A 27,286-nucleotide genomic window follows, 5' to 3' on the forward strand; every position below is an offset into this window, starting at 1 on the left:
TACTGCTCTTTTGAGCCAGTTTAACTGTTTGAGCGCCATCTTTTTAAAAGGCCCTGAGTTTGCAACCTTCTATACGCAGGCATCTACTGTAGTAACTTTGATACACTGTCATCCTAATCACTATAAGTAGCCAGATATTTACAGCACCTGTTAAAGAAATATTTCCAGAATCGTGGTGTAAGTAAGGGTGGTGAATTTAGGCTGGTTCTTCTAAAAGTTGGCAGTAATGCTGCATTGAATGGCCGAGTCCTTTGAAGTTACAAATCTTGTAGTAAGTCTATTAAATAAATGGCTACCGTGTATTACATTCGTTCTGTGTGTTTTAGGAGAAGAAATGGAAAGAAACTTTTGCAACTTCCAATTCCAGAATGTTATTTGTTCATTTGCTCATAGTGACCTCAGATTCTGGTAAAAAGTTGAGTCTGGTATTTCCTGGGTGGAGCCTTAAGTTGATGTGTGATTTAGCTGACAGCCGTGATACTTTTGTTCTTGTAGGTGTCTCCAGGTTCCTTGAAACGTGTGTGCTCAATAATAGCACTTGCAATTATTTGTTACAAGGCTTCAGGAGTGTACACCAAGCTAAAAGTCATTTTGCTCTTCATTAAAAAAAGGGCAGAATTATTATTATTATAGGATTAGATTGTAAACTTCTCTCATTCCCTGTAGTGAACATAGTACAAGTTTTACCATTTTTCCCTTTGCAGTATCTGATTTCTCATCAAAAAGGATTGATATTATTTATTTATTCGTGCTTCATTTATTGAACTGCCTCATTTGACTGAAGTATGCACCAAATGAATAATAAACTGCAGGTAGTACCATTTCTTTCTGGGTGCAGGTTTAAAAAAATGTGGCATTCAATGCCTTTGAAAGCATGACCCTTGCTAATGTGAAACTTGTGTGCATCCTAAATGCTTTGAACTGGAAACTGAACTTGCCTGCCTTGTGTTTGGTTTAGCTGTCTGTGTTCATACATCATCTGCATTGTATAAGGACTGTATAGTCTAGCAAAGCAATAATGGAGCCCAGCACCTTGAAATGCCCAAATTTAGCCATACTTAAGAGACTTTCAGTAGTTTTTCATAATCTTATTATGAAACTATGGCTAAACTGAAAATTTCTCTCTGCTGAAGTGAATTTTAATTCTACTCCTCTACTTTGAAGATGCATTATATTAATTCCAGATTTCTATTAAGTATTTCACTCTCCCAATAAAATGAGGTTTTGATCATTTGCTCATACCACAAAACATTTTCCACTTTATATTGAAACATCAGTTGTGTTGTATCAGCTGGGTTCTATCTGATTAAAGTTGAAATGAAGCAAAATGAATTGTCGTATTTTCTTCCTGTATCTATTGGTTAACATGAACTTTGGATAATTTTGCATTGAAAATCAATGTAAGCATTCCTTTGTGCATTTGAAGTCTGATTTTGTTTCAAGTTGTATGTTTTGATGCAAGTCATTGTGTAATCTTATTAAAATATGTGGCAGAGGAAATGAGGTTAGTCTCAAATAATGAAGCAAAAAGACAAAAGTTACTGAGGGTGAAACTAACTGGGCTGCCTATGTCTTTAGAGATGGCTAATGATTGTAATCTTGTCATGAAGAAATAGGATTTTATGATACCGAGATCAACTTTCATTTGATTTGAATTAAGACCTGCAAACTAAACTATATGCATTCCCATCTACAAAAACAACTAAGAAGGATTCAGAATTATGAGAGATGTACTAATTTAATTTCCAAATGTTATGGTTATATAATGATAAGTTGAGCAGTTTTGTAACTCTGAACATGATGAAAAGGTTTTGTTTAGCTTATATTCCAACTTATATTCTGTCTGGGTTGCCTCCAACCTGATGGCATGAACATCGATTTCTCGAATTTCCGGTAATTACCCTCACACCCCACCTTCACCATTCCCCATTCCTGTTTGTCCCTCTCACCTTATCTCCTTACCTGCCCATCACCTTTCTCTGGTGCTTGTCCCCCTTTCCTTTCTTCCATGGCCATCTGTCCTCACCTATCAGATTCCCCTTCACCAAACCTTTATCACTTTCATCAATCAACTTCCCAGCTCTTTACTTCACACCCTCCCCTTCTCCTGGTTTCACCTATTACCTGCCACCTGCCACCTTGTGCTACTTCCTCCAACTCTCCCCACCTTCTTACTCTGACTTCTCTCCATCCTTTCCAGTTCTGAAGAAGGGTCTCCACTGGAAATGTCAAATATTTACTCTTTTCCATTGATGCTGCCTGGCATGCTGAGTTCCTCTGAAACTCCAGCATCTGTAGATCTTGTCATGTTTGTATTTGGTCTCCTGTTTTATGTCCACCGTCTAATCCAACATAACACACTGCATGTAAGCACAGGCAACACCATTGTGATGATTGAATGATGTCAGTCATTCAGACTGAAGAATGCACAGTACAGCACATAGAAATAGAAATGGTGGATTTTGTATGGCAACTGAAAAGCTTCCATTCGTTCTTGTAAAATCATGCGATCCATTGACTTTTTTGATTATTCTTTTGGTATCTGACTTGGTTTTATTTGTCAGTAGAAAAGGCATCTTTAGACCTGCAGTATTGAAAATGTATTACCATTTAATTAGCAATTGGATCAATACTTCATCCAAAATGGGTGACTTCTCACTTATTAGAGTTGGTTCATCTGCCAAAAATTTGCCAGGAAACTAATATTTCAGTATCTTTGTAACTTTGACATCACTTGTTGCAGCCAGTACACATTGTGTCATCAGCAGACTTTGATATAAAGGTATGAATTGTCTTATTCAAGTTACTAAATGTATTGATTAGCTAAGGTTCTGACATATGTATTTGAGGGACACCATAAGTCACAACTCTCCAATTTGAGTAAATACCCATTACTTTCTACTATTTAGCCAGTATTCTAACAATGTTATCTCCTGACTATGCTTTCAATAATTTGACTTAAATTTTAAGAGTTCTAATTTTAGCTAATACTCAGTTCTATGCTGGAAGTTTACTGAATGTCTTCTTGAAGCCCAAATTATCTACTTCCAATGACTTTTTCTATCTCTTTCAATTACTACCATAAAAATCCATTTAGTCACGTAGCTATGACCTATCCTTTACAAAGCCAAGTCTCTCCTTTCTGCTCAAATTTCTAGATGCATGCTTATTCCATCCTAATTATAGATTACAATATCACCATAACAGATGTTAGATCTACATGTCTATAATTTCCTGCTTTGGGTGGTTGTTCTCTTCCCCTCTTTCTCTTTCTCTCTTTAACTAATGGAATTACTTTTGCCGTTCTCCATCATCAAATTTGTCCTCTCAGAGTAGGAATTTGAGATTTAAGTAATGGATTTGCATAATAAATAGAAGGGTAAAACAAAGAATGAGCCCTAACATTTTCCTCTGATGACTTAATGTGTGCCAAGCAGTTTTATTGCTTTCCACAGACAGGCTATCCAGTTGTCACAAAAATAAGTGTATGTGGCATTTATTTATGTGCATAAATGAAGTGATTGTCTAATTTCTTCTAAAAGTCACCTTATTTGCTGAAAAAATGCATGTTTCCTGATACAATTTTGGACCAGCATTAAAACTAGTTGATTGGCTGTAAGATACAAATGAGATTATAATCTTCCCGTGATAAAACTTACTGATAAGGTAGTGAATGAGGAACATTTCTGAATTTTGCATACAAAAAACAGGACTTAGATGCAGTGTTTAGTATGGACAAACTTCCCAAGCTTGGGCTTGTTTTTCCGGAGCAAAGGAGACGGAGTGACAACCTGATGGAGGTGTACAAAACTATGAGGTGGCACAGAAGGAAATAGATAGTAAGAAGCTCATCCCATTGCAGAGATGTCTAAGGCTAGAGAACGTTAGTCTATAGTGAGGAATGAAGAGCTTTAGAGGGCATTTGAGGAAGAGTTTTCTTCACACAAAGGATAGTTGTGATCTGAAATGCACTGGCCAAGAAGATGATAGAGGCATCTAAGTAGTACATAGATAAGCACTTGAATTGCCAGAGCTTGGTAGTTTATGCACTTCATGGTCGGAATTGATGTGGTGAAGCAAAGGACCTTTCCTTAGCTGTATGACTCTTTGACTCCAAAAGCAAATGAAGAAAAGGGGACACACAATGGAAATTATTATTAAAAATCTTGAGGCAAATTTTAGGAAGCTAAATAGATGATTTTGTTCTTGATGGCAAAGAATCCTCTAAAGTTCTAGTACTTTTGCAGGTGATTATGGGGACCAAGTGAAGTTCAGCATTGAATCAATGAATCCTAATGATTTTGACTGTGCATGCGAGCTTGTAGAAGGCAGCAAGGTTCACTGGAGCCTGATGTGTGCCAAATAAATGGGGTCATATTTAATTTTACTAGTCATTCTCAGGTCTGCATTATTTGGATTTTTGATGATGTTGAAAGTAGATGGTGTAGGAAAGGGCAAGAATTTTTCTGGAGACAAGTGCTTCAGAGGCGAGTGCAAGAGCTGATTGGCAAGGGGGAAATACTGGGCCAAGTGGTGAGCTAACAATTAGACTTCGTGGAGGTTTCAGATATCTGTTATAAGTGATTTAGCTTTGGGGCTGAGAAGAAAATGAGACTGATGGTGATGGTAATATTGCAAACAAAGTGGTTAAATGTTACTCTTTTCAAGAAGACCAATTTGGGGATGGAGTGATCTGTGAATGTGCAGAGTTTATGTGAAGAGATTGTGAAGATTTGAGAAGAGAATTAAAAAAAAAATCACTCTTTGGGATGTGGATGACACTGGCAAGGCCAGCATTTATTACCCAACCCTAGTAAATCCCAGAAGGTGGGGAGCAGCAATATTCTAGTGCAGGTACACCCACAATACAGGTGATTCAGGACTTGCAACTAGCAGCAATGGAATGATAAAATTTTGCAAGTTAAGGTAGTGTTGGAGTAGAACCTGTGGATAGTGATCTTCCCATGCATCTGAGGTCTTTGTCAACCTCATTAGTATTGGTTGTGGAATAGACAAGGTGAGTAACCTTTTGTAGATTGTATAGGATAGTCAAAATGCACTCGTGGTGGAGGGAATATCCAATCAAAAGGTGTTATGTGGTCCCGATTAGTGAAATCCTACTGAGTGTCGTTGAACTGTGCGTATTCCTTCACATCTCTGACTTGCACCTTGATTCCAAAGGAAAAACTGGCATATCACAGGCTACCCAACTTTTCACCTGCTTTTTCAGGCACAATGCTTAAGCAGCCACAGTACTTACGTGGCAGATTCAGCTGACTTTCTGGTCAATACTGATCAGTAGTATGCTGATAGTGGGGAACTTGCCAACAGTAATGCTATTGAATATCAAAGTTAAGCGATTAGACTCCCTATCTTTGCTTATGCTTACATGTTGTCATGCTATATACAGGTATGGATTCTTGCAGTCACTAAACACTTGCAAATTGAGTTGAGTATTGTACAATCAACCTCCATTAATCCAGCACACTTGGGATTTTTGTGTCAAATGAGCAGATCTTCCAGACAATCAGATGTCATCTGTATTACTACTCCAACATACCTTTAATTCACTTTTTAGCTGTCACACAGTAGCATTATACATTTTTCATTCTCTGAGGAATCATCACCTTGTTGTGATGGAGAGGTTTGAGAGTTCCTGAGATCCCAAATGTGATGGAGTTTAACCATCTGGTGCTCAGCTACTCGTGGGGTTATTAGTGGAGGTAAGGTCAAGGGAAAAGTGTCCACACAAAGAGCAATGCAACCTGTGGTGGAGCTGGCAGAAGATGAAGATGCGTTACAATGGCAGTAAAGGTGGAGGAAGGCTGCAGCAGGCATGGGTTCCCTGTTGTCTTGAACTCCATGCCACTGGACTATGACACCTATCTTTCAAGGACCATGTGGTGGCTGCCCATGCGACAGCCTCCCCATGTTAAACTAAGTCATGCACAAACATTCTCTATTAAGGGAATCAACCCTAATATCCTTGTTACGTGGATACCAGATCATCCTGTACAGCCAGGTGATGACTGACCAACAAAAACCTCCTAAGGACAACAACATCCTCAACTTGAGTGACTGCACTACATTACATTTTCCAGTAAGCCCAGAAAGCTTCAAGGGTGATCAGTGAAATGTGGCCATTTACAATGGAGAGTAGAAATTGGCACCTGGTGATTTCCAAGGATGTACAGGAAGTAGGAGCAGGTGAGTTCAGAGGAGCACAGGAATTGGAGTCCTGGCAACTGAAAGGGTCTATGGAATCAGCCCCGGCTGAGCCAGATCCTAAACCACTGGGATTTCCGTAAAGTTGGTTATTGGATTAGCAGAACCATACTTCTCGATAAAGTAGCCAGCATAGTGAAAGACCCCCAACTACCTTGGACACTCTCGATTCCCACTCTGCCCAAGATATAAAAATCTAAAAGCATCTACTGAAGGGTCAAAGTCAGCTTCTATTGTAATAAGACGACTGAACAATTTCCTGATATGATAACATAGACTCAACCTGACAATCCACCTTGTTATGGCCTTGCTCCTTGTTGTCTGCCTGCAGTGCACTTTCTCTGTGACTGTAACACGTTATTCTGTTACTGTTTCCCCTTGTACTACCTCAATGCACTGTTCTAATGAAATGATATGTATAGATGGCATTCAAAACTAAGATTCTCACTGTACTATGGTACATGTGACAGTAATAAACCAATTTCTAATTTTAACCATCAGTGACTTTCCCACTTCTAACCTTACAATGGAAGGAAGGTGGTTGGGTTTGATACTGCCCTGAGGAACACACAGGCTGATGTCTTGGAACAGGGATGATTGTTATTCAGCAACACAGTGATGCTTCATTTATACAAGGTGTAACTCCAGTCATACCTTTCTGCTTCAGCAACATGCACAAAATACTGGAGGACCTCAGCAGGTCAGCCAGCATCGAGTGAGGATAACAAGCAATTGACATTTCAGACCGAGACCTTTCATCAGGATTGGAAAGGAAGAAGGAGAAGGTCGGGTGAGGAGTACAGGCTGGTAGGTGATAGGTGAGACTAGTTGAGGAGGAAGTTGGGAGGCAGGGGGTGATGCGAGAAGTTGGGATAGATAGAAGAGGTAAAGGGCTGATAAAGAAGGAATCTGATAGGAGAGGAGAGTGGAGAATTGGAGCGAGGTGGTGGGCAGGTGTAGGATTAGGAAGTCAAATTGAAGTTAGTAGCCATCAGGAGATCCTGGCTATTGCAGTGGCCAGAGCAAAGCTACTCGATGAAGCGGTCAGATCTCACTGATGTAGAAGTGGCCACAGAGGGAGCACCAGAATCGGTAGGCAGCCCCAGCAGACTTGTAGGAGAAGCACTGCCTCCCCGGAAGGATTGTTTAGGGCCCTGAATGATGGTGAGGGGGGAGGTGTAGAACTTACCAGAGATGCAGGAATAAGTGCTAGGAGGGAGATCTGCAGGGAGGGGCAAGATCAGAAGGAAGTCCTGTAGAAAAGTGCAAAAGGTGGTAATGGGGAGAGGGGAAGATCTGCCTGGTGGTGGGATCCCATTGGTGATGGAAGAATTTGTGGAGAATGATGCGCTGGATATAGAGGGCTGTGGGGTGGTAGGTGAGGGCAAGGGGAATCCTATCCCTGTTATGTGAGGAAAGGACAAGGGATGATCTGTGGGAAATGAAGGAGATGAGGTGAATGGGAAATGTGTGTAACTCATTTGGGGACAAGAATTTAACTGTTTTACAGGATGGTGAAATCAGAAACAAAAGTGAGCATGTGGAGGTAGAGATTAAAATAATTAAGAAAGAAAGACTTCGTAATGCAGGTACCAAAGCATAATAACTCTGGAAGAAGCTTGGTTTTAAGCAATGATCTTTGTTGGAACAATTATGCGTCCTGAAAAAACCTTCTGTCAAAAGAATAGATGTTTTTGTTTCATGTTTCACTGTAATTTTAAACTCCTAAATGCAAATATTGTCAACAAGCAAGCAGCAGTCCTGATGTCTGACAGTCCAACACAAAATTTGCGTAAAGCAATCCACTGCCTTCCCTAATAGTGTTCGGACTTGCCACATGACTTCAGACAACTTTGCTCATAAATTGTTCTTGTTGGTGACTCGACCACCAAGCTGACTGGGTATGAAACCATAAAAGGAGATTTTGTTTTCAGAGACCTTCTTGGATTTTTGAACCTATATTTCTGCTCCTTAAATTTTAACTAAACATTTTTTTTCAGTGTATCAAGAGTGTTTTCCTTGTGCATTGACACTTAATTTTACATGAGAGATTCTAACTTTTAGCAGTTATGAACTTGATTTTTTATGGCAATAAGGAGTGTTCTTACTGAAGGAGTACCTATCTACAATGGAACTGTATAGTGCTTTATTAGACCTTGGGCATTTTTCAAGTACTTATGCATGAAGTAAGGTAGGGCAGTGGATATCTGAAAAAATGTCATTTCTACAATGTATTTTGATGGCTTAATGTAAATATACTGACATTTTTTGGTAAAATGCTGCTTAATGGTTTACCGGTAATTTGTGCACTCCAAACTAGTTAACAAGTGATTTTAAACATTGTCTGTTTGCAAGCTAGCACTTGCAAAAGTGAAAAGGTGGTTGAAGCATTGTTAAACTTTTGCATATCCAGTAGCAGTTTTCCAGTTCTTTAAACTGACTTTGAAGCAGCCTCCTGGACCAGCATTTGGTTTTTTAAAAGAGCAGATTATCTTAGGAGTTCTCACTGGGCAAAGACGGCTTGTTATCACAGTTCCTGACATGAGTACACCACAGGCTCTTGCCAACTCCACCCCACAGAGCCCTCTCATGTAGCTGTAGCTGTCTGCTCGGATCCTCCTAATTGCTCTTAAAATTGCACACCCAAATGGACCTTAAATGACAGATTGCCGAACTATTTCTATTGCATCTGTAAAAGTTAGCTTCATTCGTAATTAAAGCATTGAAGACACTTAAACATCTTCCATAAAATCAGCAATGTTTCTTGTGCAAAGTACATTTCATTATTTGGCCCAATTAAATTACTATGTTTGATTTCTTATGGTTTAATTCTGTGATTCCTGCCATTTTTGGTGCAAAAACATTTAGCATAAATTGAAACTCGAAAAAAACTGCAAATGCTAGAAATCTGAAACATAAATAGAATATACTGAAGACACTGAACCAGCAAAGAACTACTGTGAAAAGAGAGGCAGTTAACATTTCAGGTATTTACAAAGGCTGGTACTTTATTAAATATAATTTGATATTTTATGGCTGTTCAGCTTTCAATATTTCAGTTCAGAAATAAGGCAAAAGTGAAAATGTCTGGTGTTCGATCACGTAGTTTCTCCATGTTAACTTGCTTATGGGCTGTACGATGCAACTTCCGTAATTAATCCCATTGCACTGTTGTTAAGGACTCTTTTTAGATTTCAGACTGTAAATCGATGTCATTCAAATTTACACAGCAATGGATTTCCATATTTAATTAATTGCAACACTAGAAACCTGATGGTACTTAGTGTGCTTCTTAGTGGTTGTACTGAGAAAGAGTGTTAGCTCTCCCCTATTGGTATAGCAGTGGATTCATTAATCTACACTCCCATTCCCTCCCTCAAACTTTTATAATCTGAGGAACATGTGATATCCTAACTCAATTACTTGATAATTTGTGCCTTCAGTGATTGGTTCTGCGTTCAGTTCTGAAATAAATTTCTCTTCACATTGTTCTCCCTATTTCTGGCGATAAATGCTGAAACTTCTCATTTCTCCTCTGATTTGCGTATGCTGCTTAAAATATTGTTGTACTTCATCAGCCTCAGCACTTTGACTCTCTCGTGCTGTTTGATCAGCCTCACTCTGCCTCTTTGGAGGGAATTGTTAGGATAATAAATTATGATTTTGCTTTTACGTCGGTTACTCTCTCTCTCTTGTCCACCAGGCTGGGCTTTGTAGCGAGTCTGTCTCATCACGTCTGTTAGAATTCTGTGCATATCAGTAGCTCAGCCAGGGTGTACTTTTGTTGGAATATAACATTGTACGATACTTAAATAAATAATGAACTGAACAATGATTCATAGTTAAATTTCAACAACCTTGTAAAACTTGTTTCATCAAAGATTCCATGAGAGCCCATGTGGCCATCTCATCGGTGCCATGAGAGGCCAGATGGTATGAGGAATGAATGAGAATGATACTGTTACAGTACTTAAAGTGCATTCCAATAGTTATGAACAGAATGAAAGCCTCTTATCTGATACCAGATCTTTGTCAATGTCAAACATACAGCATCTATGAGGAGTGTGTGATCTGTAATTAAATGATCTTCCTCATATAGAATGATGAAATTTCTTTACCTGAAAGTAATTCATTGTTCTACTTCTGCCTGTGTATAATTTCATTCCCTTTTGTTTGAATGCAGGATGCAAATTTTTCCTAGCCATCACCTAAGGTGTGGCTGATAACCATACGAAAAGGCATCACGTATGAGCTTCAATATTCTTGTGTCATAATATGCTAATAATAGTTCCTGCTTTTGTTAAGTTTACACAAATCATATGCATTCCGTTCGATCTTGTTCCAGCTCTATTTTACACTATTATCGAGCAGCTGGAACAATAAGGTTAACTGCATTGTTAAATCTGGTAAAAAAAAATGTGGCATTAGACTCTATCATAACTTAAAAAGAGAATCAAATGCTGGAAATCAAAAATAAACACAGAAAATACCAGAAATAGTCTTCAGGTCCACCAGATGTATGGGATGACGAATAGAAGTAACATTACAGATGCAGATGCAGCATCAGAAATGGAAAGATACAAAAGAAATGATTAAGATGTGTGGAGTGTGAGAGGAGGGACGTCACTGATGGGGAGTAGCTGTAAAGAAGGTGCAGTATTTGGTTAAAAAAATGAATAGAAGCGGGGGGGGGGAATTGAGAACATAGACAAAAGAATGTAGGAATTGTAAAATGCAGAACATTCTCAACAGAGCAAGCTGGGCTTTTCCTCCACTTTCAGAGGGGGAGAAAAGAGAATAACAAGCTGATATAGTAGCACAGATAGATAATTGATATAGACAGAGACATTCATGTAACTTGAAGCTGTAGAATTCAGTCTCAGCCTTCACCCATCAGTAATCTATCCTGTACATCCAAATTGCTCCCAGAAACTACAGCCATTGCTGTTCTGCAGCGTTCCTGCTAGTGCCCTTTCCTATCAACTTTAGCCAACTCCTCTCTCATGCCTCTGTAATTCCCTTTACTCCACTATAATACTGATATATCTGATTTTATGTTCTCCCTCTCAAGCAACAGGGTGAATTCTATTAGATTATGATCACAGCTTCCTAAGGGTTCCTTTATCTTAAAGTCTCTAATGAATTACACAACACCCAATCCATCTTGTAGGCATTCTACAATTTCCCTTTCTTGGAATCCAACAATACCTGCATATTGAAATCCACTTGACTATTGTAGCATTGCCCTTATTACATGAGTTTCTTTTATTTCCCGTTGAAATTTATATCCATATCCTGGAGTAAAAATTCCCATCAGGGTCTTTTTACCTTGAAGTTTATTAACTCTACCCACAAGGATTCTACATCTCCCAGTCCTATGTAACCTCTTTCTAAGGATTTTTTTTTGTAACCAACAGAGTCATCCACTCCCTTTACAAGATATCTTCTAGGATGTTCAGCTCCCACGATCTTCTTTCAGCCACAACTCAGTGATGCCCACATAATACCTGCCAATCTCCAAGAGTGCTGAAAGATCATCTACCTTATTTTGTATGCTGTGTGCTTTCAAATATTGCTTCTTCAGTCCTGTATTCATCTCCCTTTTCGATTATGTCCTCCATTTTACATTTCATCTCATTTTACCTCAGTGCCTCACTACACAATGCCTCAACTTGTGTACCAATTGTCCATCATCAGTCCTATCACTCCAGTTCCCATCCAGCTGCTAAATTAATTTAAACCCTCTACAATTGTTCCAGCAAACCTACCCGCAAGGACATTGGACCCTGTCCTTTTGTACAGGTTGTACATTTCCCAGAAGAGATCCCGATGACTCAGAAATCAGAAACGCTGCCCACTGTATCACTTCTTCAGCCACTCATTCATCTGTACTATCATCTTATTCCTGCTTTGACGTGGTTGTTGTACTGGGATTAATCCAGCGATTACTACATTATCTCTATACCCCAATTCCCTATACTCAGTGCCCAGGACCCCTGTCCCTTTTCTACATACATGTCACTGATGCCAAGGTGCACCTTGACCACTGGCTGCTCACCCTCCCTCCTGAGAGTCCTTTGCAGCCACTCTGAGAGATCCTGGACCCTAGCACCTGGGGAGCAACCTGGCTTCGCTTTTGCGGCCAGAGGGTCTGCTCTCTGTCTTCCTATCGGGTCTGTTATCACTATCGCTCTGCTTGACTCGTCTTTCCTCCGAGCCGGCCACCGTGCCATTCATTCCCTTCCATTTCCAACAACCACTTTCCCTTGTGGCTTTCCATTGGGTGGTGTGACACTTAACCTTTCACTTCTTTCCTCCATCCAAGGGCATAAGCAGTGGTGAAGTGGTGTAGGTGAAGCAGCAATTCACTTGCGCATCATCCATTCCGGTGCACTGCATTCCATGCTCATAGTGTAGTTTGTTCTACACTCAGTAAAGCAGATGCAGATTAGGTTTAGGCTTCACCGGTACTACGTGATGCCTGAAGGGAGAAGCTGAGCTTCCTGTGACCCAGCAGCTTAACTCTCCATCCCACACGCATCCTGACCTTTCCTTTTGTGACCTGAGGCCAAACGCAACTTGAGGGACAGCCTCTCACCTTCTACCGGGTACATTGCAGCCATCTGAACTCTGCAACTTCAGGTAATTTGATTTCTGCCCATATCAGTTGTCCATATATAACGGTTACTCAGCTTATTCGTTTTTTCTCAATTTCAAGTGACTTGCAAAGTAACCCAGAAGGTGAGACCCGCCATCAACTTTTCCTCCTTAGATACTGACCGACACTCCTGAGATTTCCCAGCATTCTGTGTTTCATTCCAAGTTCCAACATCTGCACACTCTTTTGCCTTCTGTGTTGCTAAGGTCAACCCAATTCAATGCCATTCGAGGCAAACCACTCCCTCACTCTCCCTACAATTTAATGAGCTTCTGTTCTCTCTTGGTTCTGCTGAAGGGAATTGAGTCTGAAATGTAATTCTGTTTTTCTTCGCACAGATGTGACCTGAGTTGCAGAGTGCTTCCTCACCCCAGAAGGATACTTCGGTCACTTTACTTTTGCAGCAGCTTTCACTGTGACCCTGACAAATTGTTAAGCATTGGTGCATATTTTTAGTCCCAGGCAGAGAATTTCTCGTTGAGTTTTGCAGTACAGTGATGTCATCATTTAAGACCTTGTTTGGAAGCAGACAGAAGCAAATGAGAATTCAGATGCTGAAATTTGAAACAAAAACAATGCTGAAAGAACTCAAGGGGTCATTCTGCTTTCTGCTTTAAGATGTGAGAGTTCTTTTCTCTGTGAAAGTTACATAGACAGGGGATCTCTTTTTCTAAGGATCTTGTCCATTATTGAGTATACCCAGAGTCCAGACTGATATCTCCATCGTTTATTATTATATTGAAATTTGTCCTCTACACTGCCTATTGTCTTGTTTATTATTTATTTATTAATTATTTTACTGCCCTACACTATTTTGTGCTCTTTATTTAGTCCTGTGTAGGTCTGTAGTCTAGTGTAGCTTTTGTGTTTTACGTAGTCTAGTGTAGCCTTGAGTTGTCTCATAGTCTAGTGTAGTTTTGTGTTGTTTCATGTAGCACCATGGTCCTGGAGGAACGTTGTTTCATTTTTTACTGTGTACTGTACCAGCAGTTTTTGGTCGAAGTGACAATAAAAAGTGACGTGACTTGACTTGTATAACATTTTTCTTTCTGACAAATTAACTCTGTAGGTGATACAACAATAAATGAGGTCATATTTTTATGAAGAAATAATATTTTATAGAGTGTCGTCACATTACAATTGTAAAACCTTGGCTGTCACCAATTCTGCACGAACATCGTGCAATGTCACTAGTGGGTACTGTTTGTAATTGGCTACCTGTTGTTTATAGCTCACTTGTAAGTCTTCACATAACTTAACTCTCAGGTCAGCCTTGGGTACTATGACAGTTGGAGTTGCCCTTTAATACTGAATGTTAAAAACTTCATGAAAAGGGACATCAAAAAGGCCCTTGAGCCTATTTTACAATTGAACAGATCATGGCTGATCTTCTCCTCACTACCATTTTCCTACCTTACTCATTGCTTGATTTGTGTTGATCTCTGTTTTAAATACACTCATTGACTGAACTTCCATTGGCTTCTCAGGGTCAAACAGAACAGAAACAGTCACTTCAGACCACTGAGTTTGTGTCAACCATCAATACCCATATTTACTAACCTTAAACTAGTCCCATTTTATTCTCTTTACATTCCCATCAACACCCCATCTACTCTATAGCCACAGTCTGCCACTCACCTACCCCTAATAGAGGCAATTTACCTTGGCCCACTAACTAATCAACCAACACATCTTTGTGTTGTGGAAGGCAAACCAGAGCTTTGGCTCTCCTTTTACCCCTTCTCTTTTCCTCACCTGCCTATTGCTACCCTCTTGTGCAGTTCTTTTCTCCCTTTCTAGCGTGATCTACTCTCCTCTCCTATCAGATTCCTTCTTCTTTAGCCCTTTACCTCTTCTTCCTATCACCTCCCAGCTTCTTACTTCATTCCCTCTCCCACCCACCCACCGCCCCATCCACCTGGTTTCACCTATCACCTGCCATCTTGTACTCCTTCCCTTCCCCCCACCTTATTCCAGTCCTGATGAAAGGTGTCAGCCTGGAATGTCAATGGCTTATTCCTCTCCATAGACTCATTTTGTGTATGTTATTCTGGATTTCCTGCCTCTGCAGAATCTCTTGTGTTTTATGATTTGCTTCTGCAGTATGACACTGCTGCATCAAACTCTCCTGTGCTTTCTCCAGTTATAAACATCTGTTTTTCACAGTACCTCCGACTGCAGTTGCCTTTTATGTTACTGTTGCAAAGTGTTAGACACAGGGCTTCTGAAACACCATCATGTTTCATCTTCTCTGAATGTAGAGTTCTGATTTTCCAGCAATATAACTTTACATCGTCTTTGGAATTTTGTGGGTCCAGTGACTTCTAAATCTTGTGTTTTCTTTTTCTTCAGGTGTGGCTACATTTTATTTGTTCATTTTCTCCTGGTCTTGACTAACCTTGTGGCCAATAGTAAAGTATTGTGAAATAGTACATATATAATTATTGTTGACCTGGTGAGTATCGCAGTAGATAAATCTGTGCTGACATGGAATTTAAAAACATGGGGAATACTCTAAAAGACTAACAGAAGAAAGTCTGCAGATGCGACACACACACAAAACGCTGGAGGAACTCAGTAGGTCAGACAGTATCTGTGGAAAAGAATGAACAGTCGATGTTTTGGGCTGAGACCCTTTTTCAGGACTAAGGAGGATGCCAGAATAAAATGGTGGGTGGAGGGGAAATGCCACCTAGAAGGTGATAGGTGAAGCCAGGTGGGAGGGAAAGGTCATGGACTGGAAATGAAAGAATCTGATAGGAGAGGAGAGTGGACCATAGGAGAAAGGGAGGGAAGAGGGGACCCAGGGGGAAAGTAATAGGCAGATCAGAAGTAGTACAAGGACAGAATGGGGAATAGAGGAAGGGGAGGGCTGAGAAATTTGTTCAACAGAAGGAGAAAATGATAAAAAGAGTAACAAACATTTCACGTGCACCATGGTCTCATTACATCACATGTATGTACTTGTGTACAAATATAGCAAGCTTGTGTATTTAGATTGGAGGGTAATATGTTTTTGGAATGATTTTCAATTTTCAAGGCCATTGGGGTAGATTCCACCTTGCATAATCTGCCTATCTGCATTAAATAATGAATAGTTTTAAAAACACCACCAAAGAATGCTACAAATAAATTAAAACATAGATTTATTTATTTATTGTTTTGGTGAGATGATGTTGTGATGGTGAAATTTTAGAAGCCAGAAGCAACAACTTAAGCATTTTCCCTAATCCTTCCTCGTAATTGTAACTTACTAACCTGACATTTCTAGCCCGTGACTATGGTGAGCTGCCCCATATGAGCTCATGACCATTCACATTTTCTGGTTACCAGAACCTGAAAGTAATTCATGCCTCCTGATGCTGCCTTTATGCCCCTCTTAGGCAGAAGCTGAAAATGCTCCAGTTCCCCCGCCCCCCGCTACACAGACCTCTCTGCACTTACTCCATCCATTTTTATGCCTTCCAGACTGCAGAGAATCTATTGTAAATCTCCAGGCTGTGTTGTAATTTTGCTTCTGTAGTTATTGCATTTGTGTTCGTTAACATTCCCATTGACTGTGAAGGCTTCTCTGAGCTGGCAGCTTGCCAGTTTGAAATAATGAATTTGCAGTCTCAGTGTGAAGTTGTTTGTTTATTCATCAATATCAATTTGACTTTAATAAATGCACATCTGTTGTAGTGCAAACTCAACAGTTTTAGAAGTGATCATTTTTCTTTTTTTCTGAAATATATGTATCATTTAGACCTTAATGATTTGAATAAAAAAAATGAGGAATAAAGAATGCTTTAGTTTTCTGATAGAATACTTTATTGGTCACTGACATTTTAATAATGCACATTTTTACATCATTTGAGTGCTTTCAAAGTAATTTTCAGTCTTTCCAATTATTCTGGTTTTGGTCCAGACATCAGGCATTTGTTCAGTACAGGAAATTCTTAGCAGTCTGTAGCCCCTATTATTGATTTTGTTTGATCAGTCTTTCATGGTACAGACCCACCGTTACACCTTATGCACTTCAATTAGTTGTGATCTCTTGATGTAAGGACATGCCTGGAAGACAGATTAATTGCTGCAGCATCTAAAGGATTGTTCAAAGTACATTAATGATCAAAGATACAATATGCAACCTTGAGATTCATCTTCTTGCAGACAGCCACAAAGCAAAGAAACACCATAGAACCCATTAAGAAAACCCATACAACATATATGTCAAACTCAAGGCCCGCGGTGGAATTATCTTTGGCCCGCAAGATAATATCTAATTACTATTAAAGCTGGCCCCAGTAATCGAAGCGCCTATGGCGTATGATATGGCTAATGCTGAGTTTATTCAGGTACCAGGTTTTCAGGGTTTTTAGTGTTTATTCGGCAGTCTTGCTCGGCAGTCTTCTTCATAAGAAACGGAATTTGTAAAGTGAAACACTTTGTAGTTATAGCAGAGACTGAGACACATGAGAGCAGGCTGAAGAAACGGAGGCAGCGAAAGCTGCGTTCGCACGCGTCCGACTGATCCGGCCTGCATGAAGCTGCATTTTGCTCAATCCGGCCCGTGACCTAAAATGAGTTTGACACCCCTCATACAACAAAGACTGTTAAACATCGACTGTGCAATAAAAAGAACAAATTGTGTAAGCAATTGAGAAAAAAACAAACAAAAAAAACACACAGAACATGAACCGCAGAATCTCTGGAAGTGAGTTCACAAACAGGGAGCTAGTTCAGCTCTGCAGCTGGTCCAGGAGCTGAATAGGTGCAGGCCACAGCCACAGAGCCAGTTCAGCACTGACAAGTGCCAGTGGTTGCAGGCCACAGCCACAGAGCCAGTTCAGCACTGACAAGTGCCAGTGGTTGCAGGCCTAATCCACAGAGCCAGTTCAGTGCTGAGGCAAGTGCCAGTGGTTGCAGGCCACAGCCACAGAGCCAGTTCAGCACTGACAAGTGCCAGTGGTTGCAGGCCACAGCCACAGAGCCAGTTCAGCACTGACAAGTGCCAGTGGTTGCAGGCCACAGCCACAGAGCCAGTTCAGCACTGAAAAGTGCCAGTGGGTACAGGCCACAGCTGCAGTGTCAGTTCAGTGCTAAGGTAAGTGCCAGTGGTTGCAGGCCACAGCCACAGAGCCAGTTCAGTGCTGAGGCAAGTGCCAGTGGTTGCAGGCCACAGCCACAGAGCCAGTTCAGCACTGACAAGTGCCAGTGGTTGCAGGCCACAGCCACAGAGCCAGTTCAGCACTGAAAAGTGCCAGTGGTTGCAGGCCACAGCCACAGAGCCAGTTCAGCACTGACAAGTGCCAGTGGTTGCAGGCCACAGCCACAGAGCCAGTTCAGCACTGAAAAGTGCCAGTGGGTACAGGCCACAGCTGCAGTGTCAGTTCAGTGCTAAGGTAAGTGCCAGTGGTTGCAGGCCACAGCCACAGAGCCAGTTCAGTGCTGAGGCAAGTGCCAGTGGTTGCAGGCCACAGCCACAGAGCCAGTTCAGCACTGACAAGTGCCAGTGGTTGCAGGCCACAGCCACAGAGCCAGTTCAGCACTGAAAAGTGCCAGTGGTTGCAGGCCTAATCCACAGAGCCACTTCAGTGCTGAGGTGAGTAAAGCCTCACCAAGCAGTGAGCTGAACACTGGTTCGTCCTTCGCCCTTGGGCTTGATGTTTTTAATCTGGCTCAGTGCTTGAATCTGCTAAATATCGGTTCATTTTTTTTGCTTTTCGGCCTGGGTCCAACTGCTTCAATCCAGCTCAACATCCAATTTAGCAATGACTACAGCAGCTGTACCTGCACTCTTGAAAGTCCAGTTTGGTAAATCCTCCACGTCGTACAGATGCTTCAAAAGCACAACTCCCAAACACAAATTACAGGCTACAGATTGCAGTGATCATACTCCAGAAAAAGTGTAATTCATAGAATTGTTGGTAGTTTTGTTTACTCTGCAAAGTATCACCGTGCCTCGCCAGCACCATCTGATCAGCAGATAAGGTAATTGACCCAATTTCTTCATTATCCAAGCTGTTGATTTTTACAATAAAGTTGTAAAGATGCTCAGTGCCAACTGCCTTATTTTGAGCATTCAGTGTTTACATTAACAAATACTTCACCATACTTAACTTTTTGCAAATCATTAATCCTTTATACTATGCATTCGATATCATCACCCCTTTGGTCATTTTAATTTCTCCTGCCTTCTACCCTATCATATACCCTTGACTTTTTCTTTTGTCTTCCCCCCTCTCCTCTCAACCACCGTCAGTCTTCAATGCATCTTCAAAGTTGCATTATTGCTAATATTTCCTGGTCCTGAGATCAGCTAGTCAGTAATAGTTAACACCTTTTCTGTCTCTGTAGGTGTTGTCAAATTTGAGTGTTTCCAGTATTTGTTTTTGGAATAGTTTAAATGTTTTAAGTGCAGTGAGTAGGTAAACCTCTTAAATAGGTTTAACTATGACATCAGTCACACACTAATGTAGTTAACTCTTTATTCTTCAATAAACTAACATTATTCACTCAGGGCATGAGGATCAGCACTAAATGGTTAACCATGGTTTAAGCAATAAAAGTTCATCAATGTGGCCGCCTGGTCAGGTATATTAATGTTGACTAAATAATTTGCTGTAACCATTGTTAACTTTATATATTCAGAACTGGGTGCCTTTCTCTCTATTGCAATGTTGATGTTGTGATGTTGCAATGTGACAGATTATAGACTTTTATGGAGTTCCATGCAAACTTTATTCAAACTTTTACACAAACTTTATGTTTTAAAAATCTTAATTTTAACTAATTTATGATGAAGTAATTTTTTTTTAAAGCGAATGGTCTTTTATTTTTATGGAGAACATTATTAATGTAGTGCGGCAAAGTCTTCCTAAAGGCAGAGGCACATCTGTCTAAAATTTCTTATTCAGCTTTATTGAATTTCCGTTAATAGTACAGTACAGGTTCCTTAAGGTTGTCAGAGCGGGGGGGGGAGGTAGTGGGGATAAGCTCACACTACCTATTAAATGCTCCCAATGGTGTGAGACTTAAATAGCCCATGACAACCACATGAGACTTGGCTACTAAGCCAGGCAAAGCCAATTCTACTGATAGGAGAAGAGGCAATTCATGTTCCTTGCTCCTTAAAACTAGTTGCTTCAAGCAAATGGGGCTCGTCAGCCAAGGTTAGCAGCTCATCCAAGAGAAGGAAAGCTCTGATATCAAAGCCCCCACTGCCTTGGGGAAAGCTTCGAGAGTAGACCCAGAGGAAAAATCCAGAGCTGGAGTCCCTAGGGCAGTCCTATGCTGAGTTCAGTGCTGACTGGCAACTCCTGTGCTGCCGCTGCTGCCACACCGTATCGGTCTCTGCCGTTCCTTTGGATTCATCAGCTGAGTGGAGAGGGGGAGACTGCTGCACAGGCAGTAGCTTGCTCTCTATATTGTAGTGCTCTGACTTGTGTTTCACGTGTACGGCTAGAATGCAACATCCATGGTTGGCTTTGACCAACGGAGGGCCTCTTAAGCATAGTGCAGAGGTCTGTGTGTCTCTTTGCCCTTTCTGCCTGATGATATCATTACTTCGTTAAAATGAAGAATCTGGTTTTATTGATTCGCATTTGTTTTGAACTATTTCTTATAGTGTGTATGATTATACCTCAGGGAATGATCTGCTCAAAGCCTATAGCATTACCATTTGAGAACTATTTGGACATTTGCATTACTTTGTTCGATTTTATACTTTTATGAATGATTGTGATTTTACTGGTATCCTTGCTGAATTAATAAGCAATGTACCATGGTATGCTGTGAATTTAACATATTGAGCCATTGCGCAAATGCAAATATTTAGAATAACTTAGATAGCGGGTAACTGATGTATATCATCTCGAAGCTGTTGTACAACAGTTGTTTGCATTGATGATTTCACATTTGTTTTTCATCTATTACAGAATTCCTGGTTCAGGTGGAACATATTTTTCTGAATTATCTTCACTTTTTTTTCTGCTAATCACAGACTTTGCAATGCATGTTGGAGTCCCTTCAGTCTGAGCTTGACATGCAAAGGTTCTTGATGAAAATTGAATCATCTCAGAGAGTTAGTACCTTGATCTTTTTCTTTTCCACAGTGAGCTGTGCTTATTCTTCTTGATTGATAGGCCAGAGCTTTGTGCAATGCAAGTTTGACTGGCACATTTTTGCATTGGAACTGGCTCTTACCTACCTGAGTGGATCTGTTGATAACTGCTAACTGTTGAAATAAATTGGAACCCTTGATTTTTAAAACTGAATTTAAAGCAATGGCATGGCATGTATTGTTACTCTAACCTGCACTGGTTTGAAAATTTTGGTTTGCATCTGTGATCTCTTGAACAAATGTTCCAAATGGGGTCTGGGCACTTGTCAACATAGAAATTTTCCATGATGATTCCTATTAATTAGGTACTAGTACCAAAAGTACAGGTTGATCTTCACCACACCTGTGCAATATCTTTTCAGTATTATCTATTATGGAATGGATTTGAGATAGTTTCTGATTGAATGCTTGTGAAGATTATTCTGCTCTTTGTTTTGGCCTTTATTCATTTACTAACTGGAATGGTGTGACTCAATGACAAGTGTGGCTCGAGTATTCCAAAAGGCTCCTTTTGTAGCAATTCTCAAACTGTTGAGGAGCATGTGAGTGCTTTGAGGACATTCACTTCTCTTAGTAGCAGTATTTTTGCAATGATTTTAAAATATCTCAATGTTCTTCAGTTATTTGTCTCTCATAGTATTTAAAAAGCAGCTATTTATTCAAAAAGTCAATTTAATTATCATACAGCCACCTTCAATTCCTTATTGCAATTGAAATCCACGTTTGCAATCTGCAATTCTGATTTTGAACTACTGCATTTTATTTCATAGACATTTCGATTTAACCTCTTGGACTCAGATGACCGCAGAAAAATGTGATTGATTAACATTTTGTCAAGTGTTAGAAAAGAGATTTATAATTGGATCCATGTGTTCCTGATGTTTACAGCAACGACTTGCGTCAGTTTTAAAATTCTCCACTAATCTTTGGCTTAAATTAGGTGTAATAAGTAAATCTAGCTTCTGATCTGAATACAAATTAGGAATCTTATCCACACTGAGGTAAATAGTCTTGCCTGGAATTTCCATGGGAGTTCTCTTGATATTGCTTATAAACCCTGATGAAACATCATTAACACTGTTCGTGCCATTTCTGCATAGTTTTGAACAAAGTTATTGCAAGAGATAGATAAAAATCAGTTTCTGTATTTTAAATCTGAAAAACAGATATGAGCTCGAAATGCTGGTCTGTGCAACAATACCAAAAAGTTGATTAATACAATTCAGTTGGTTAATTAAAATGTCATTAGACAATTAAAGGTCAAGGTAAAAATGAGCAGGGTATCTGCACAGTAATCTAATAAAATATTGCTTTCCAAGATCATCTGCCCACATATGGTAATGGTTATTTATGTATAATGAAATATAAAATGTGAAACGTATACAGTATGCTGTAGATATATTGGTACCCCTGAACCAGAAGTTTGTAGAAGCAGAATTCTTGACTCAGTAAGTCCTTCCGTATATACTCCAAAAAACCATAGGACCATAAGAGATAGTAGCAGAATTAGGACAATTGGTTCATTGAGACTGCTCCAACATTTCATCCTGGTTGATCCATTTTCCCTCTTAACCTCATTTTCCTGCCTTCTACCCATAACCTTTCATGCCTTGACTAATCAAGAACCTATCAACCTCTGCTTTAAATATACCCAACGACCTGGTCTCCACAGCCGCCTGTGGCAAAGAATTCCACATGTTCACCACCCACTGACTAAAGAAATTCCTCCTCATCTATATTCTAAGTGGATGTCCATCTATTCTGAGACTGCATCCTAGACTCCCCCACTACAGCAAACATCCTTTCCACATCGACTCTAGAGCTTTCAACATCCAATAGATTTCAGTGAGATCCTCTCCATTCTTCTAAATTCCAGCGAGTACAGGCACCTCAAATGATCAAATTTTCATTCCCAGAATCATTTTTGTGAACCTGGTCTGAACCATCTCTAATGCCAGCACATCCTTTCTTGGGTAAGGGGCCCAAAACTGCCCACAATACTCCAAGTGCAGAATCACCATTGCCTTACAAAGCCTCAAGATTACATCCTTGCTTTTATATTCTAGACCCCTCGAAATGAATGCTAACAGTGCATTTGCCTTCCTCACCACCGACTCAACATGCAGATTAACCTTTAGGGACTCCTGCACGAGGACTCCCAAGTCCCTTTGCACCTCAGATTTTTGAATTTTTTGGCTGTTCTGACAGCTTCTGTCCCTTCTGCCAATGTGCATGCTCATGCACTTCCCAACACTTTGCCCAAACTCTTGATCTGTCTCCATACTTCTGCAGCCTCCCTACTTCCTCAACACTACCTCCCCCTCCACCTATCTTCATATCATCCACATACTTGGCCACAAAGCCACAAAATCATCGTCCAAGTCATTGACATATAACTTAAAAAGAAGCAGTCCCAACATCGATTCGTATGGAGCACCATTAGTCACTGGCAACCAACGAGAAAAATCTCGCTTTATTCCTACTCTTGGCCTCCTGTCAACCAGCCAGTGTTCTGTCCATGCTAGTACCTTTCCTGTAATACGATGGGCTCTTACCTTGTTTACAGCCTCATGTGCGGCATCTTGTTAAAGGCCTTCTGAAAATCCAAGTAAGCAACATCTACTGACTACTTTTTCTATTCTGCTTGTTATTTCCTCAAGAATTCCAACAGATTTATCAGGCTACATTTTCCCTTCAAGAAACCATGCCAACTTGGCCTATTTTATCATGTACCTCCTAGTACCCTGAGACCTCATCCTTAATAATCCATTCCAACATCTTCCCAATCACTGAGGTCAGGCTAACTAGCCTATAGCTTTCTTTCTTCTGCCTCCCTGCCTTCTTGAAAAGCAGAGTGACATTTGCAATTTTCCAGTCCTCTGGAACCATGCCAGAATCTAGTGATCCTTCTAAGATTATTACCAATGTCTCCACAGTCTCCTCAGCTACCTTTTTCAGAGCCATGGGGTGTAGTCCATCTGCTCCAGGTAACTTCTCCACCTTCAGACCTACCAGTTTGCCAAGTACCTTCTCCCTGGTAATAGCAAATGCACTCATTTCTGCCCTCTGAAACACTCAAACGACAGTCAAAAAGGATGAAAATTTCTCATTTAGTTTATCCCCCATTAATACCTCTCCAGCGTCATTTTCCAGCAGTCTGATATTCACTCATGCCTCTCTTTAAATCTTTACATATCTAAAAAAGAACTTTTCGAGTCGTCTTTGATATTATTGGCTAGTTTACATTCATATTTAATCTTTTCGCCCCTTATGGCTTTTATAGTTTCCCAATCCTCTAACTTCCCATTAGTTTTTTGCTCTATTATACACCTTCTCTTCTACTTTTATGCTGTTTTTGACTTCCCTTGTCAGCTACTGTTGCATCATCCTGCATTTAGAATACTTCTTTGCGATGTATCTATCCTGCGCCTTCTGAGTTTCTCCCAGGAATTCCAACCATTGCTATTTTGCTCTCATTCTTGCTAGTGTCTTTTTCTCATCAACTTTGACCAGCTCCTCTGTCATGCCTCCATAATCCCCTTTTCTCCATTTTAATACTGATACATCTGACTTTAGCTTCTCCCTCTCAAATTGCAGGGTGAAGTCTATCATATTATGATCACAGTCTCCTAAGGTTTCCATTATCTTAAGCTCCCCATAGTTCATTATACCACACCCATTTCAGTATAGCCTTTTCCCTTGTGGGCTCAACCACGCTGCTCTGAAAAAGCCATCTTGTAGGCATTCTACAAATTCTCTGTTGGAATCCAGCACCAACCTAATTTTCCCAATTGATTTGCATATTGAAATCTCCCATTATATCATTTTAATGTTGTCCTTTTGACCTGTTTTTTCTATCTCCCATTTTAATTTGTAGTCTACATCCAGGCTATTGTTCAGAAGTCTGTACATAACTCCTATCAAGGTCTTTCACCCTTGTAGTTTCTTGACACTACCCACAAGGGTTCTACATCTTCCAATCCTGTCATTTCTTTGTAAGGCTTTTATTTCATTTTTACCTACAGAGGCACCCCTCCCCCTCTGCCTACCTGCCTGTGCTTTTGATAGAATATGTATCCTTGGATGTTAAGCTCCAACTGTGATCTCCTTTCAGGCATGACTTAGTGATGTCCACAATATACCATCTGGGTGTCTCTTTCCATTTCAAATGGAGACAGAGGAATTTCGGAACACGTACTGATCCTGCTCCCACATCCCTTCATTTCCACATTCTTCGCGAGAGTTGGAAAATATTCCTGTTGTAATCTTTTCAATGTTGTCTAACTTATCTGAGGCAGATGAGAAGCTGAAAAGTGATGGAAAAATAAATAATTAGTCTGTTGTACTACTTGCAAGCCTCCTTTTTACCAAGTTTTCGTATGAGATGCCTGAATGTAATGTAGCTCATCATTCTGAATGAAAGAATAGCCCAGAGTTGTTTAGAGATATTGTGCATCATTTTGTCCTGTTCTTTGCTTGGATTTGAGGTTCTTTTATGGCTAATACAATTCATCCAAAACAGTGAACAATTCAGCATCAGTGACTAATTGATTATGTGATTAAAGTCTAAAGATCTTTTTACAGACACACTGTGTACCTTTGCTAATCAGGTGGCTATAGTACTTCTGCAATTTATCATGGAGATTTTAATTTATGGCCTGTATCTGTTAGAAACATTGCCAAAGCCGATGGTTATTGTGCAAAGCCAGAGGTTAATCTCCACTGGAATGATTTTCTCTGCAAGTAAATTAACGCAATGTTCTGCACCTTCTGAGAATGCATGGTGTAAACAGATTGTGATTGCTTAGCTTCCAAGTTTGTATTATGGTTGCAGAAGTATCTTTAATGAATTAACTTGTCATAATTTTAAAGAAGAATCCTGTTTTCCTTCTTGCAGAGCAGAAGCCCAAAGCATTTAAGAACTTCCCAGCCTGGTGTCGGGGAGCAGGCTGAGCACCTCTCAGTCGCATCTGCTGATTCCTTTGAAGCAATGGCAGAGCCAGAAGCACCACATCTTTTTAACCGAGGGACTCGCTTGCGTGCCAGCCTGCCAGTTGTTCGATCAACCAATCAGACAAAGGACCGATCATTGGGTAAGGTAGACTTTGCACTTCAACTGTATTGCACTCTCATTTTCATTTACCTTTTCACCCGTGATGAATTATCCACTACAGAAGAGTCAACCAGATCCCTGAGTTGGTCTTGGCAGCTGAGAATCTTGTTTTGAATATTTCATTCTCTCTTTGTTACATACATCCTGGTTTAAGCAACAAAATGTGGTGTCGCTGATGCTAAATAAGCTGAAGAAGATATTCTTTTATCCCCTTATGTAATTCAGATTCCAATCTCTCTACAGAGCGAGTGCCAGAACAACATTGTTGCTTCACCACCAATTGAGAAATTCTGTAAGCTCTGCAATTCTGCTTTATAATAATGCCAAAGAATAGAAATGCCAAAGAATTTCATTTTTTGTACACTTTGAAAGTTAACAAGGTTGCTGAAAGTGAATCCTACTTGCAATTGTGTTTTGAAAAGCTGTGATTGCTGCAGTTCATAACATTTTATTTGGTTTTATATAGATATGAATCATTTGAGAATGTCCTTATTGTCAGGCATACAAGCAGCTCACACACTCATTGAAATTTACAGCACAGTAGGAGGCCATTTGTCCCATCATATCCATGCTAGTAAAATTAAGCTGTTTACACTCTGTAATTCCTTCTCTGTAATTAACCTTGTAGTTTTTGGTTTTTCATTTGTTCACCTATATATCTTTAAATGTCTCCCTCTCTCTTTCAGACAAGGCCAGATCCCCACAACAACTTGAGCAAACTACATTTTAGTTCTCTTCCCATCCAATCCACCTGTGAACTAACAAGTCCATGGATACTAGATGTCAGCTTCTCAGCCAAGCCAAATGGGCCTTTCTATTGACTTAGTTAAGACTTTTCACAACAAAGCATCTTAATTAATTCTCTCCTCAATCTCCTCTCCTCTGAAGGAAGCAATGGCAGTCTCCTCTGGACTGGAGGAGAGTGCAGAATATAAGGTTTCCATGTCTGCTGATGACACAAGTATAGATGGAAAGGCAATGAGGTTTTTGTGACTCTGCAGTAGGATATTGACACATTAAGGAAATGGTTGAAAAGTTGGTAAATGAAGTTTAATGTGGGAAAGGATGAGTATAGAAGGTAAAGTATTCAAAAAAGGTAGATTACAATCAAAATGGAAAGAGAATACAAATGACTGAAATACAGAAGTTTCTTGGTGTTTTAGAGTGACGCTTCAGAGAGGCTGAC

At 40.1% G+C, this 27,286-nt stretch overlaps 1 protein-coding gene across 14 annotated transcripts in view; it reads left to right on the forward strand.

Annotated features, from left to right (window-relative positions):
- Positions 1-27,286, forward strand: part of LOC140732271 (sickle tail protein) — a 634,545-nt gene that overhangs the window by 414,853 nt on the left and 192,406 nt on the right. For 8 of the 14 annotated variants that reach the window (XM_073054676.1, XM_073054677.1, XM_073054678.1 and 5 more), the window contains 2 exons: positions 20,868-20,948; positions 25,885-26,080. In XM_073054676.1, coding sequence (XP_072910777.1) covers positions 20,868-20,948; positions 25,885-26,080 — 277 coding nt within the window. The remainder of the gene's footprint in view (positions 1-20,867; positions 20,949-25,884; positions 26,081-27,286) is intronic. The other 6 variants (XM_073054663.1, XM_073054666.1, XM_073054669.1 and 3 more) reach the window with 2 other exon arrangements.

Source organism: Hemitrygon akajei, chromosome 8, assembly GCF_048418815.1.
Source record: "Hemitrygon akajei chromosome 8, sHemAka1.3, whole genome shotgun sequence".
Lineage (NCBI taxonomy): Eukaryota > Metazoa > Chordata > Chondrichthyes > Myliobatiformes > Dasyatidae > Hemitrygon > Hemitrygon akajei.